The 13,619-nt window shown below is 39.4% G+C and overlaps 1 protein-coding gene across 3 annotated transcripts in view; it reads right to left on the bottom strand.

Annotated features, from left to right (window-relative positions):
- Positions 1-462: 462 nt before the first annotated feature.
- ACVR1 (activin A receptor type 1) overlaps positions 463-13,619 on the bottom strand; it is a 107,077-nt gene continuing 93,920 nt past the window's right edge. For all 3 annotated transcript variants that reach the window (XM_055292062.2, XM_063646018.1, XM_055292063.2), the window contains 2 exons: positions 2,465-2,595; positions 463-1,682 (listed from right to left, as the gene is read on the bottom strand). In XM_055292062.2, the coding sequence (XP_055148037.1) occupies positions 1,548-1,682; positions 2,465-2,595 (266 nt within the window). In that variant the 3' untranslated portion in view covers positions 463-1,547. The remainder of the gene's footprint in view (positions 1,683-2,464; positions 2,596-13,619) is intronic.

Below are 13,619 nucleotides of genomic sequence, written 5' to 3'. Positions count from 1 at the left end.
TCTTCTCTTATTGGGCTACTGTTAACTCTACCTTTTTAATCTTGTGTACAAGAAGTGAAAAAACCAAGAATGGACTCTCCCAAGCAGCAAGGGGGGATGCATAAGACCACTTTACACTCACGTGGAAACTTTCACTCAACAAAATGCTTTAACATCCTCCTTCCCGTTTACACTCACAACACCCCCCTGTGAGAAAGGCAGGTCAGAGAGATCTGTTACCCTCACCTTACAGCTGGAGAAACTGACTGAAAAAAAAAAAAAAAATCACAGCCAAAGGAAGAAACGAATTTTCTTATACCAAATTCAAGCTGTAAGACATCCTTATGATGTCTTACATAAGTTCATGAGTAGATTTAAAAAGCAAATTCAATTTACAAATTAGTTTTGTGCTTCTATTGCTCCCATAAGAAAATGTGTAATGTTACACAGATCTTTTTTATATTTTGAAAAACAATTTCACTGTTTGACTTGAAAACAGTTTATTTAATTTATACAAATAACTACTAAATACAAAAAGTAGATTAAAACAAAATAGTTATTTTTTTCTGGCAGAGTTTAAATGCACATAATGGATAACTCTGAAGAAAATGCATTTTCCCCGTAGCGTTCAGGACTAAAATTCTACTGAATCTTTGCTTCTAAATCAGTAATATATTCGGTGGTGTCATGTGGGTAATGGCTAAATACGTTCTGCATATGAACTGAAAAAAAGTTACAGTCTACACACATACAAATGTGAAGCACTTAAAATGTGAATTTAACTGATAATAAAAGAAAATGTCCATTTTAGAGTATAGTGTTAAAAACATTTCGGTAATAAAATCATAAGACCACATAAAAAATAAGCTTTAACATATGCACGAAGCAGTTTTGTAAAAACTACCAAGTGCACAAGTAATAAATAATTTGCAAAGTTGTGTATAAACAATTCCTAATGTTCGGCATCATTGTAAACATCAGCACATGTGTAAAATGCAGAAAAGTCTGACATTACATTTTGTTTTGCCAAATTGAATTCCTATTATCCAAAGACAGACCAGTGGAGTACGCAGCCAACATTTTGGCAAGTTGGGTCTTTAAAATTAAGAGTAACAGTGCAAGTAAGGAATGCAAAGAATTCCTAGTGCAATAAAGAAGAGAAGCACAGGCAATATTGCTGATTAAAAATTCACCACCTCCTTGAGTTTCCCGTGGGGAGTGTCTAGGATACTTGTGAAAGCTATGCGAAGCCACTGTCTTAATGCCCAGATCTCTTTTAGGATTTCTCTGTGTTCCTCCAGTCCCTACCTTTGCAACAGTGTCTGTCCAACATTAGTCTCTGCAGTGTGAACAGTTCGTGAAATGCCCAGTTCACAGTCATCGAGCGAGGTTAGGGTGGTTTTGATGTCTCCCCAATACATGGCTGGGTACAATGTCTGCCTTGTCAAGGCAGCCATTTCGGGAGGGAGACAGATGGATTCTGTTCTGACAACCAGTCAGGCCAGCATTAGGTCCCAGCTGGACAATGACAACAACGTCAAATCTTCCTTCTTGACACTATGAAAATGTCAACAGTCAGTTTTCAATTTGTCGAGGGAATTATCAATTTTGGTCAAAGTCTTTTTGATACGCAGTGCTGTGAGTCTTGCGGATGGATTTTGATACCAGCATTCTTTCATTAGCTTGGCCAGAGACGTTAATGTCTGAGGAGAAGAACAAACACCACAATGACAAACTGGCTTTTTAGTGGCCCTGGAAGTCGGGCTGATATCATGTCTACTGTTCTGAAGGACTCGCAGGTCTTGTGAAATTAGAGTTATGTTACTGTCATCTTCTTTAAACAAATATTCAAGCTTTAACCACTGATAAAGAGGCCACTCGTAGAGTTTCATGAACTCTGTCCTTTGGACTCTTAATGCTACCAATTTACTTTATCAGGTAAACGACATAGGCCAGATTGGACCCCTTAATGATTTTATGGGTGCTAAAAGCAGCAATACTAACCTAGAGATAATCCTGAAATTTCCAAATAGGGTCATTTCTCATTGTTTTATATCTGCTACTACTTATGAGTAGCAGTACAGGATCTTCAGCATTCAGCAGGTTGTGTTTGGGATTTCAGACACACAGAGATGGAAAGGAGGTTAAAAGCTTCACTTAAAGTCTCTTGGTCTATACATGAAACTGCAGTCTTAGGGCCAGTAGCAGTAGTCACGAGTCTCCCGATTCCCGGAGCTGCACATTCATAGAAATTCTTACAAATATTGTCATTCACTAGCATCCCCTATCAGATATGGCTTCTTCAAGAATGGAAGTATTTTTCCAAACTACTCTACTAGATCTAAACCCTTCTACATAAAATAGGAAGAGAAAACAACAGATACACAGGACAGATCACTCAGATGCGATACCAGTTGAAACTCAAAGGGAAACAAATAGCAAACAATGGAAAAGAGCTCTAAAACTGAGAAAGTGGCATTCTTACCGGGTCTGAGAACCATCTGTTGGGTATGTTTGGCCTTTGTTGATCCACACAGACTACTTTCCTCATATCTTCAAAACTTGGGTCATTGGGAACCACATCGTAGAATGGTGGCTTGTAATCCTCCACTATACCTGCACACAAGGACAAGAATTGTGTTGGGTTAGCAAGAGAGTACAGGTTGCCCCAAGGTTTCATTGATGGGTGCCACAGGTTATAATGTGACAGAAGAAAATACTAATCACCTTCCTCATACCTCAGGGCAGTCCTGGAAGCTAGAGGTAGGTCCTAAAATAGGTGGAGAAAAAGACAATAAATATACACCCTGCACGGTATTGGAAGAAGGATAATTGTTAGAAAGAAATATGTGAAAACTTCTCATGTAATCATAACTATTAGCAAAATTCTCCAACAGTGTATATTAACAGCTCTGTAATGCCCAACAGGGCACTGGAGACACAGAACAAAAACTCCTGTGGTGATCAAAAACACCCAAGCTACCTATGGAAAGTACATGAATCTAGTGGTTTCAAACCATAAATGGAAATAAAAAGTTGTCCACAAACTGGAGCTAGGGAGTAATAAACCAAGACCATCATCAAAATACCCCTTTTTTTGTTATAAAAGTATTTTGTTAAGGAAAACATTGTTATAAATTAATCTCTTCCATCAGAAGTGTTGCAAATAATATAATAGGAAATACTCATTTCCTCATTCATTGATTCTACATGTACTGAGTACCCTCTAACTGCAGGCACAGCTATCTGACTGATGGCTCTATTATTTACTATCATATTGAAGGCACAAAATAAAATGTAAAGAGGATAGCCACGTGGGAAGGCAGAGGAAAAGAAGGATAAATAGTGAACTCTTCCTCTACCCAAAAGCAAATATGAACAGTAGCTAATTTCAGCTTCTGCCCCTGCCTGATTTCCAATGGCCTGGAAACCTTTTCTTTTCCAGCAGAATTATATCAACTCCTTAAACAAAAATTTTTAACTTCATTATTTGGAATTAGAAAATGGACTCTTCCCCTTCATAGAAATAAAACCAAGACATCTACTATTTCCTTTCCCTCAACAAAGGGTTCAAACAATGAGGTAATAACTTGGTTTACTGCTCTCTTTTCTTCCTCCAGGTGACTTTCTTCTATTCCTAAATACCTAAGAAGTTGTTGGAGGGGACAGAAGGAGACTGTGAGGAAAGTTGTCATTCAGTTGTTCTAGTTCCTACAAGCCACCTGAAAAGCTTCAATTCCCTTTTCATTTATCATAGAAATTACTCAACAGTGGGAATCCATCCTTACAAATTCCATACAAATACAAATCATTTATGCAAAAGATTAGACATGACAAGGAGCATCTTTTCAAGAAATGCTACAGATCTTTTTAAAACTTCACAAATTTAGCTAAATAAAGGTTTATATTTGAGATGGAAACTAGTCTAAATTATATTTTAAAAATCTAGGCTGAGTGCGGTCGTTCACGCCTGTAATCTCAGCACTTTGGGAGGCTGTGGTGGGTGGACCACTTGAGGACAGGGTTCGAGACAAGCCTGGGCAACACGGCAAGACCCTGTCTCTACTAAAAATACAAAAATCAGCCAGGTGTGTTGGCGCATGCCTGTAGTTCCAGCTAACTCAGGAGGCTGAGGCACCAGATTTGCTTGAACCCGGGAGGTGGATGTTGCAATGAGCCAAGATCGCACCACTGCACTCCAGCCTGGGTGACAGAGTGAGATTCTGTCTCCAAAAAAAAAAAAAAAAAAAACTAGTTAATTCCAAATAACTTACCCACATTGTGTAACTGCATTTGAAATGCATATCAGTCAGTGGATTAAAACCTTTCCTGGCAAATCATAAACATCATATTGGGTATAAACTGCTACTCTCAGAAATCTTGGAACACCTCATCTTAGAGGCCCTTCTTCTCCTGTAAGGATCCCAGGAAACATTCAAACAAAAATCTTTTAATTATTTTCAGACTAACAGACACCATCTAAAATACAGCTGAACATGGACCTAGAGAGATATTTTTTTGTGTTTTCTAGGGTCACAAGAATTTACAGAAAACGGTAAGACACGTGCCCTTCACCATCTCTCATTTTTTCTGAAGGAGAATATATTTAATAGCCTGGCTTAATATTTAAAAATCTAGCATAACAGCCATCGTTTTGGAGTAATTTACGTGTTGAGCTTAGAAAGGGTTATGTGAATGTGAACAGTAATACAAAGTTGAAGTTTTCTATAAATGCAAAAGAAAACAAAGCATGGCTGGATTTTTAAAACATGAGATCTAGTGATACCAAACAATGAATTTCACTATGCAAAGCTGAAGTTTGCCCCTGTGTTTCCGTTTCCCATGTTTCAATTTTATTAAATGTCCTCATGTTTTAATAAAAGGAGTCAACTATTTTTAAAAGACCATTTAATTGATTATCCCTGGGGTTTAGTCAAGCCTCTTTTTCCTCAATCATTGGCCAACTGTTGATTGTTTTCACCTGACGCTGGCCATGCTTCTCCAAAATAAAATAAACCTGGGATTAAGCTCTAACAGTCACTACGAACTCCCTCTGATCAAGGAAAGCAATAAATCAGCTGAAAGTGCATTACTGCTATGGTAGGATGCCGTATTAAATGCTGAGAGTGATAAAAACAAAAGACATGCTCTTGTTTTCCAAGGAAATCAAAATTTGGTGGAAGAGTAGGACAAGTCTCTAATTTTTTTTTTGCCTGAGACAATGGAAATCTTGTCAAAAAGAACCTCAAAATCTTTTTTCACCCATTTACTTTGCATCTTGAAAGGCAAAACTATGTTAGAAATTCTCATTCTACTTTCACTTGTGAGATCCTAAATTGACTCAACGGCCATTTTGATTAGCTGGGTGTGCCCGAAGCTGTGCTTGGCAGGAGGGATAAAAGATGAAAAAACGGTGGCTCACGCCTGTAATCCCAGAACTTTGGGAGGCTGAGGTGGGCAGATCACGAGGTCAGGAGATCAAGACCATCCTGGTAACATGGTGAAACCCCGTCTCTACTAAAAATACAAAAATTAGCTTGGTGTGGTGGCGTGCGCCTGTAGTCCAGGCAACTCGGGAGGCTGAGGCAGGAGAATCACTTGAACCCAGGAGGCGTAGGTTGCAGTGAGCCGAGATAGCGCCACTGCACTACAGCCTGGTGACAGAGTGAGACTCTGTCTCCAAAAAAAGAAGAAGAAGAAAAGAAAAAGATGCAGCGTTGGTAATGAGGAGCAGAATAATGAGAAAGGTGAAAGAAAAAAAACTACAGACTAGCTTTAGAGGGAAGAGCACAGAGAAGAGGGTGGGGAGGGACAGTGGCACTTGGCAGTGCTCAGAGGAGAAAACACCTCCATGGTATCACAAGTCCCCATATATAAACTGGGTGCCATGGAAGCACAGGTAAGCCTTCCAGGAGGGAAGTGGGGCATGGGCAGAATAGAAAGATCAAGAGTTTGCAAGGCAGAAAAGATGACAGGGAAGAGAAACCCCCATGGAGTGGGTGCATTCCAGGCAGAGGGAGGCTATGGGGCAAGGACAGGAACTGACAAACCATCCTCTGATGTTGGAGAGATGGAGAGAAGTTCTCTGGGCTGAAATGGGTGCATGTGGCGGCAGGAGAGCCGGGGGAGAAGAAGGGGACAGGAGGTGAGGACAGGCTGCGAGGTGACGCATGTTGTCAAGGTAGGAAATGACTGATTTACAACAGTGCCTCATTTCTGCCAGAAAGCGATAATCAGCGTAGCCAGGCAAAAAAGTGAACTCTAAGTCCTTTAGAGGCAGCACCCAAGAAGTTACTGCCAAATCGTGAGCCAGCAAAGAGCACAGCATGAATTCAGGCAAGTAACTAAAAATACAAAGCACTTCAAGTGCCAAATGAGCAGCCCAAACAACAAACGAAGGCAGGGGAAGAGGCGCTCTTAAATGGTGGCCAGGGACGGAACAGACTGAGCCAGGCCTCGCCTCCCATGTAAGGCGGCCAGCGTGACTCAAAGGGCCACGAGAAAGAAATAAAAAACATTATTCATAACCTACTCCCCCACAACTTTTGGCAGGGGTGTCTGATTTATACAATAGTTTTTTCCTGGGCATATGTCTAGTTGAAAGTTTTCTCTTTTCTGGGGTAAGCCTATCTTCATCAACCAATATCCCTCCCATTAGTTTGCTATATGGCTCTGAGTAAACCCCTTAGCTGCCAGGCCTTAGTTTTCCAATACCTTTAAAGCACACACCACAAAGCCAACGTGCAGATCAAATATGTCCTAGACATGCACTTTGAAAATCATGAAACGCCAGTGGCCTCTCAAATGTCCAGAAACAAGTCCTTCCTCAAGATCTTGCCCCTGAGGTCCTGAACTAGACACCCATCTTCTTTCTGCTTGACAGATGCATGTGGGACCCGCAGGTCTCTCTGCGTCAGTCCTCCCCTGCCAACCTCCACCCTATCCCACTGCCCTCAATGAGATCTGTAGAAGGAAGCTGAAAAAGGAGCTCACCGTGCCCCTCCTCTGCATGTATTCCCCATCAGTGCGGTCCATGGGAGCCCACTCCTTCCCCACCAAAGTCCATTCCCCACCACTGTCCTTCACATACCTGGACGTCAGCCACACCAGAATTACTTGTAGTTCCATCAATAGGGCACCTTTATGGGATCCTTCAGCTCTACCTTTTGTCTGGCATACCGACTGTCATCGTGGTCAAGTTTTATTTCTCATTCCCACCTGCACCTCACATCCTCCCAAGCTTGTCCAACTATGTTCTTATTCAACCCACGATGACTCAATTCATGCTTCTCACCTTCTGAGAAGACTGTCCCATCCTGCTACCACAACACAGGGGCCTAGACGAAGTTCAGTGCCCTCACCCCCATACTCAGTCACCTTCCTATATACCTCAACCACAGTGGCTTAATCTATTTATTTATAATAATTTGAATCTTCAACAAGAATGTGAGCACCTTTAAATCGGATAATCTGGGGATTTTTTGCCCAAGTGCTTCCCCAGAGTCTAACACAACACCTAGTGTATTACAGACACTAGATACACAAATAAATGTTGATTATATATGTCCACAATCCTTTTTCAAAACTCTCAAGGTTAGATGCATTTGCCAAATTTGGAACTTTTTACATTTTATAAAGGTAATAGCATACCCTGTATTTTATGTAACATCCCCAGCAAAGTCTGAGGAGTATCCCCATGACCAAATATATTTCTTCAGCAAAATATATGACCAGTCACACTAGATGGAATAAATAAAGGTTATATACTGACACATGTTCATTCAGGTCACGTTTGACTATCACATGAGTTCAGGTCAAGTGTTCTGTCAAATAAGTTATGAAAAAGCTTTCAAGTTTCAAAGTTTTGGGGACTTCTCAGTTGCAGATAAGAAACTGTGGACCTGGCTATGCTTTGAATTATCCAAAGGTAAGGTAAAGAGGAACTGATGGGATGTTAGAGCCATGAGAATTCCATCCTTCCTTTCCTTCAAAAGAAATTGAGGAACACATTGGAAAAAGTACTTTTCAAGTTCACAGCTAATTGATGGCAAAGTTAAACTAGAATCCAATTTTCTGTTTATATTCTAGAATTCTCCCTAACAAGCCACCCATGGGATAATGAAAGACATTTCTCTCTCTCCTTGCATCTCATGCCACAGTGTGCTTGCTTCTCATTACAAACTCTCTTCATAATCCTCCAAATTGGGTAGTCACATCAGATATCCAGGTAATGAGGACAGAGTCTCTGGCATGTATATCCATACAGAGAGCTATTTTTAACAATTAACTCCTACAGAAGCGCTGAAATCCTTCAGAGAACAGAACATTGGAAGTAAAGCTATTTTAGAGAGGGAAAAAAAGAAAATGGCCCATATTTGGCATCTGAGAGCACTATAAGTGAATACAGTGTTTCCTTCAGGTGTGGCACGTGAGAAAATTTGATGTGGTTCATGGACTAACTTTTTCATCTCATTAGTTACATATTTATTTTCATAGTTATCTTCCATTTTATGCCATGTGATACTGGTTTTCCATTTCCAGCAGTGATAATAATTTCCTTTCAAAACAAAATTAATTTCAAAAAGAGTTAGCCAATTTGAAGGAAAAGATTCTGTAAATGATGGCACAAAGTAGCATTTGGATATGGAAAAAAATGATGAGGGTACTATGAATGAAATGGGAAACACTGAGTTCACAGAAAGGCATCATTCTTCCTGTTGAGACATGATTCAAAAAGGTACATCCAATATTTGTGTTACTTTACCTAACACACCTCACAAGAGGGCTTCCGGATATTTCTCATGCCACGGCACAGATAAAACATGACTAGTGAATAAATGGATGAGGCTGTTCATGGCAGAGGGGATGACAGCCCTAGTTCTGGCCCCTTGGCCTGGCTGCACTGCCAGAGGGTTATGAGAATCAGTACCTCAGGCATTCCTGTAACTTATGGCAGGCACTTGTTCCTGAAAGCAGGAGTTGGAAAGACAGCCTTGTCCCATGCTGGGTAAAGTACATGCTGTGACAGCTGTGTCCTGCCCCTCTAGCCCATTATAATTCATGGGCTTATGGAACCATGTACATTACTCAAAGTCCAAACTAACTGCATTCTCAGGAATCTGTTAAAATTATAAAATTAATTTCTATTGTTGGAATTCTCATCGATGTAACATAGCAAATGTAAATGGTTTATAGATTACTGTGTAGTTGGACCCTACTAAAAACGTGTCAATATTACTGTAAGTTGTCAAAGGAAAGGGCAAAAAGCCTAGAGACGCTGCATGGCTATTCCCTGGGTTAAACTATGAACAAGACAGCCTTAGAGCTTGCATACCTCCAAAACCGAGAAAGAGAGGAGCACCACAAGAGTTCCAAACATTTGGTAGATATGAAGAAAGGCTTCTTCAGAAAAATGTATCATTCACCAAATGTTGTGGCTGTTATAAGGTTTAGGATACAGATATTTGTCTTGGTGGAAGACTGCTTTTAGAGGTGTGTCAAGGAAAAGAGACTACCAGTCAGTAAACAGCAGCCAATAAAGTTTTGCAGCCTTCAACTTATTTTGTCATGAGGTTAGTCGACTACTCTCCTCTGTTCTCAATCTCTAAATCAGGGACATGAAATTCCAGGAAGTCAGGGGGAAAATAATTCTTCCCTCCCACCCCACCTCCATATTCCTGCCCCCAGTCATTGTCCTAAATGTTAAAACAAACAAACAAAAAAACTGAAATTAATGAATACGAAAAATTGGCCCTAATATGATTTATCCTCTTATGCAAACCTTAATACACACAAAAGTAGGTAATTAACATCATGAAACATGTTGGATATTGAGTTGCTGACAAAAATAGGAGTTGTCATGGTTTCCATACACAAGCCCCATTGCACTTAGAGCAGAAGCACAAGCAGCTCCCTGGCTGGCTCAAAGATTCATTAGAAGAGGTTCTTTTTTCAAAGTAAGTGCACCAAATATAAGCTTATTCTAACAAGTATGTCCTAGTCCCCACCCCATAAGAGGCACAACTTGGTCAGCAAGGATTTTTCTACAAGATACAAATGGTTTTTGACACATTTTAACCCTGGATTCCATCATAAAATAATCAAAGCCAGTAATAGTGAAACAAGAGTATGTCCACAGAGCCTTCCTGTGGGCAGTGAAAAGGGGAAACAAATGTACTAGGGCCAAGAGGTAGCAAAACAAGAGGCAGAAGACGTCCACTGTGATCTGCAAGCTCCTGGGCGGCCTTCATCACCCATTTTCCATGTAAAGGAAACCATACCAAAGCACTTTCTATATGCCAGGCACACATGAGATGCTTTACGTATACGATCTCATTTAATCACCATAACCCTTTAAAGTAGATTTTTTTGTTTTTAAATAACGAAACTGATGTAAGTCATCAAGTCAGAGAGTATGACGTCAGACTCTGGAATGTTAGTGATTCTACTTCATTGCCTCCCACAGACCCAGCACAAACCCCACACGGCTCTGGAGGGCACTCTTCACACAGACTTCTTCTGTGTGCAGTGCAATGGCCCTAGGAGAACCACAGCAAGGAAGACAGAAGCACATCATGCTAATGTGTCCAACCAAATTGGTGTTTGTCTATTCAATCTGGATACACTGCCTTTTTTCAAAAACCCTAGTGTGTATTTAGCTGGGAGCCTCGGCATCACATTTTCTTACCCTAGAACTACTAAATCAGAAATGCTGGGGCTGGGCCCCAGGAATCTGTGTCTTAAGTACTCTAGGTGACTGTGATGCACATTCCAGTTTAAAAACTATTGATCCAAGTGAACCCCTGCCTTAAGTTCATACGGAAAATTCACACAGGGAAGGTAAGAAAACCGTTTTCTTTCCTACCAATTCCAAATTCAATGTCAAATTAAACACCGAAAGTAAATTCCAAAGGACACTATTGAGAAATGTTCAGATGCAAAAATGGACTTAACTTTCATTTCCTGTAAAGAAACAGCATGAGGTTTATTATTAGTAGCAAATAAATGTAAAATTCCAATAAAAAATATAAAATGCAACATATTTTTATGCTCATGGTTCACTTGAGGATCATATTACTCCAAGAGAACTATCTGGTCATCAATTTTTATAATGCATTCAGAAACTCAAAGGATGTATCATTATAATGACCTTCCTCACAGAAGATATTCATATATTTAAATGAGATACATTTTATATGCAATAATTTCAAAAATATATATTCTTTTAATGACAGTTCCTAAAGCTGGTAAGAAAATGAAATAGGTACATCACACCCTAGGGCATGGGGAATATTGTAAATTAGTACAGCTTTTATGAAAAGCAACTTGGCAATATGTGTCAAGCCATAAAAACATCCATATTCTTTGACCTATTAAGTCTACTTATTTTCAGATTAAGAATCATTTCCCTGAACGAAATCATCATGTGCACAAAAATGTCTACAATAGGCCCCAAATGGTGGAAACAGGATATCTAACAATATGGAAATGGTTAAGCTAATAAGATGTCATGTGACCATTTAAAATAAAAACAGCCTATTAAGTGAGATTTAAAAAAAATACGAATAAAAAAGATGATACAGAATTATATCTATATATGATTACAGCTAAGTTTTAAAAATGAGTGCATACAGAAGTAGAAAAAGATGTGAATGTTGAAATTTGAAGGCACAATTTCTCCTACTCATTTTTTTCCTGTTTTGGGAGAGTAATAATTAAAAGATTAACAGTAGTAAAACAGGTTTGCAAGCAGCACTGAATACTTTCAGGTTTAAGTTTAGATAAACTGATTTGTGTGTGGGGGGGTGTACATTGTGTGTGTACACACGTGAATGTTCATAGAAGAGGGAAGAGAGAACAAAAAGAGAAAATATCAAATTAGTCATTGCCAAAGAACAGTAGCTGATTTTAAATGAGACAGGAGATACCCTTATCTCCCCTCTAAAAAAAATCAAACCACATTACAGCACAGAAGCTCAACCCACAACATTCTGGGAACTAGTTAACAGTCTTGGTGATGATGCAACAGAGAGATCAATAAATCAGAAAACAATTAAAACATTCTCCCTTCCTCTACCTTCCTTTTTTTTTTCCCAAAAATAATGTTAAACACAGGCACTACCAAGCAAGCCACCATTTGTTGAGCTAAATTTTAAACTGATGACTCTGACTTCAAACCGACTACTATTAATCACAGCTGATCTTTAAAAGCCACTTGGGTTTATGCCTGCAACACAGAGAGCGGGTTTGCAACACGAGTTCTTACAAAGCCTGAATCCCAAGTCTCTGCTGAGCAGGCCTGCTTGGCTCAGCTCCGGCACCCCCACAGCTGGAAATGCTACTGTCTAGCTATGGAATGCCAACTTCCTCTTCATTTGGGGCAAGTTCCACATCACACAGTTTATTTGGACACCAATCCTTCTCTAAATTGTTTGTTAAGATAAACTAATAAGAATTAAAATTTTCAGTTCGAAGGTGTTCAAGAATGATTGGGGAGGGGGTGAGGAAATGAAGCTGATGTGCAATTTCAGGCAAAGTTCAGAACTTTATAAATCTGCAAAACAATTTCTCTGTTGCAAACAATTCTCAAGGGGCATCAAGGGCACAAACTGCAAGGCAGCAGCTCCCAATGGTTGAGAAACAATTACCAAGAAAACGTTCATGATTCCATAAAAAAAAAATACTTTAAAAAGAACTGTCAATTTACAATCCATGTATGTTTAATATGAACACCTACTTTGATGTCCTCAGATGGTTTGTTCAAAGCAGATCCACTCTGCTATTAGGAAAAAAAGCCACCTAAAGGCATGCCAATTTTAATTATTGTACACTAAAACTATATAAATTACCCCAATTCCACTACCTCACAGAAAGTCCTCATCTCTGGCTGTGCTATTCATGAAAATTATGATTGCCCACAAACCTCAATCCTTAGGAGAAAACATCAGTGGAACGTGGAATGGAAAACAGCTATTAGAGACTTCATGCATCATTTCTTCTAATCCAGGACTCCAATGGGTCACAGGAGGCTAAAATGTAAAGCATCTTTTGGAAATGAACATTAATCTAAATATATGGCATTTTCTTCTGTTTTCCTGGAATAGTTTCAGACACATGCTCTGTGAAATAAGATTTTCAGTTGTGAAGATATGAAGAGGTTCATCTAGTTAATTCAAGGGATTCTGCTATAAAAACCACTTTGTGGGTAGTTGGGGCATGCCCAATTTGAAAGAGTATATACTTAGTGCTTTCAGAATACAATGTACTTAAAGTAAAGTTCAACAGTATATTTGTGGCTGATTTGGGTACATGAAAGGCAAGGGTGAGAGTGCACTGTAGGGGACACAGGTTAAAAATGATTGACAAGTGCTTCTTTAACTGCTAAGGCATCACCATTTAATAAAACTACTTATAAACAGATCAACATAGGCCATCTATCCAGGGCTTCTTGTATTTAAATTTGACTCGTTCAGTAGGTACAGTCTGCTCATTATAAATAAGTGACTTCTGAGTGCAAAAACTGAGCCTTTTCTCAACAATCCAAACTTAACAAGTCAAAAAATACCTTAAAAATAGCAGAATTCACCCTTAGATTCACTTGATCATTCTCCTGAAGTTAAAACTCCCTTGTGAGAAGAGCA

Source organism: Symphalangus syndactylus, chromosome 9 (assembly GCF_028878055.3).
Source record: "Symphalangus syndactylus isolate Jambi chromosome 9, NHGRI_mSymSyn1-v2.1_pri, whole genome shotgun sequence".
Lineage (NCBI taxonomy): Eukaryota > Metazoa > Chordata > Mammalia > Primates > Hylobatidae > Symphalangus > Symphalangus syndactylus.
The sequence above is the reverse complement of the archived record's forward strand: the minus strand, read 5'-3'. Positions and strand labels throughout refer to the sequence as shown.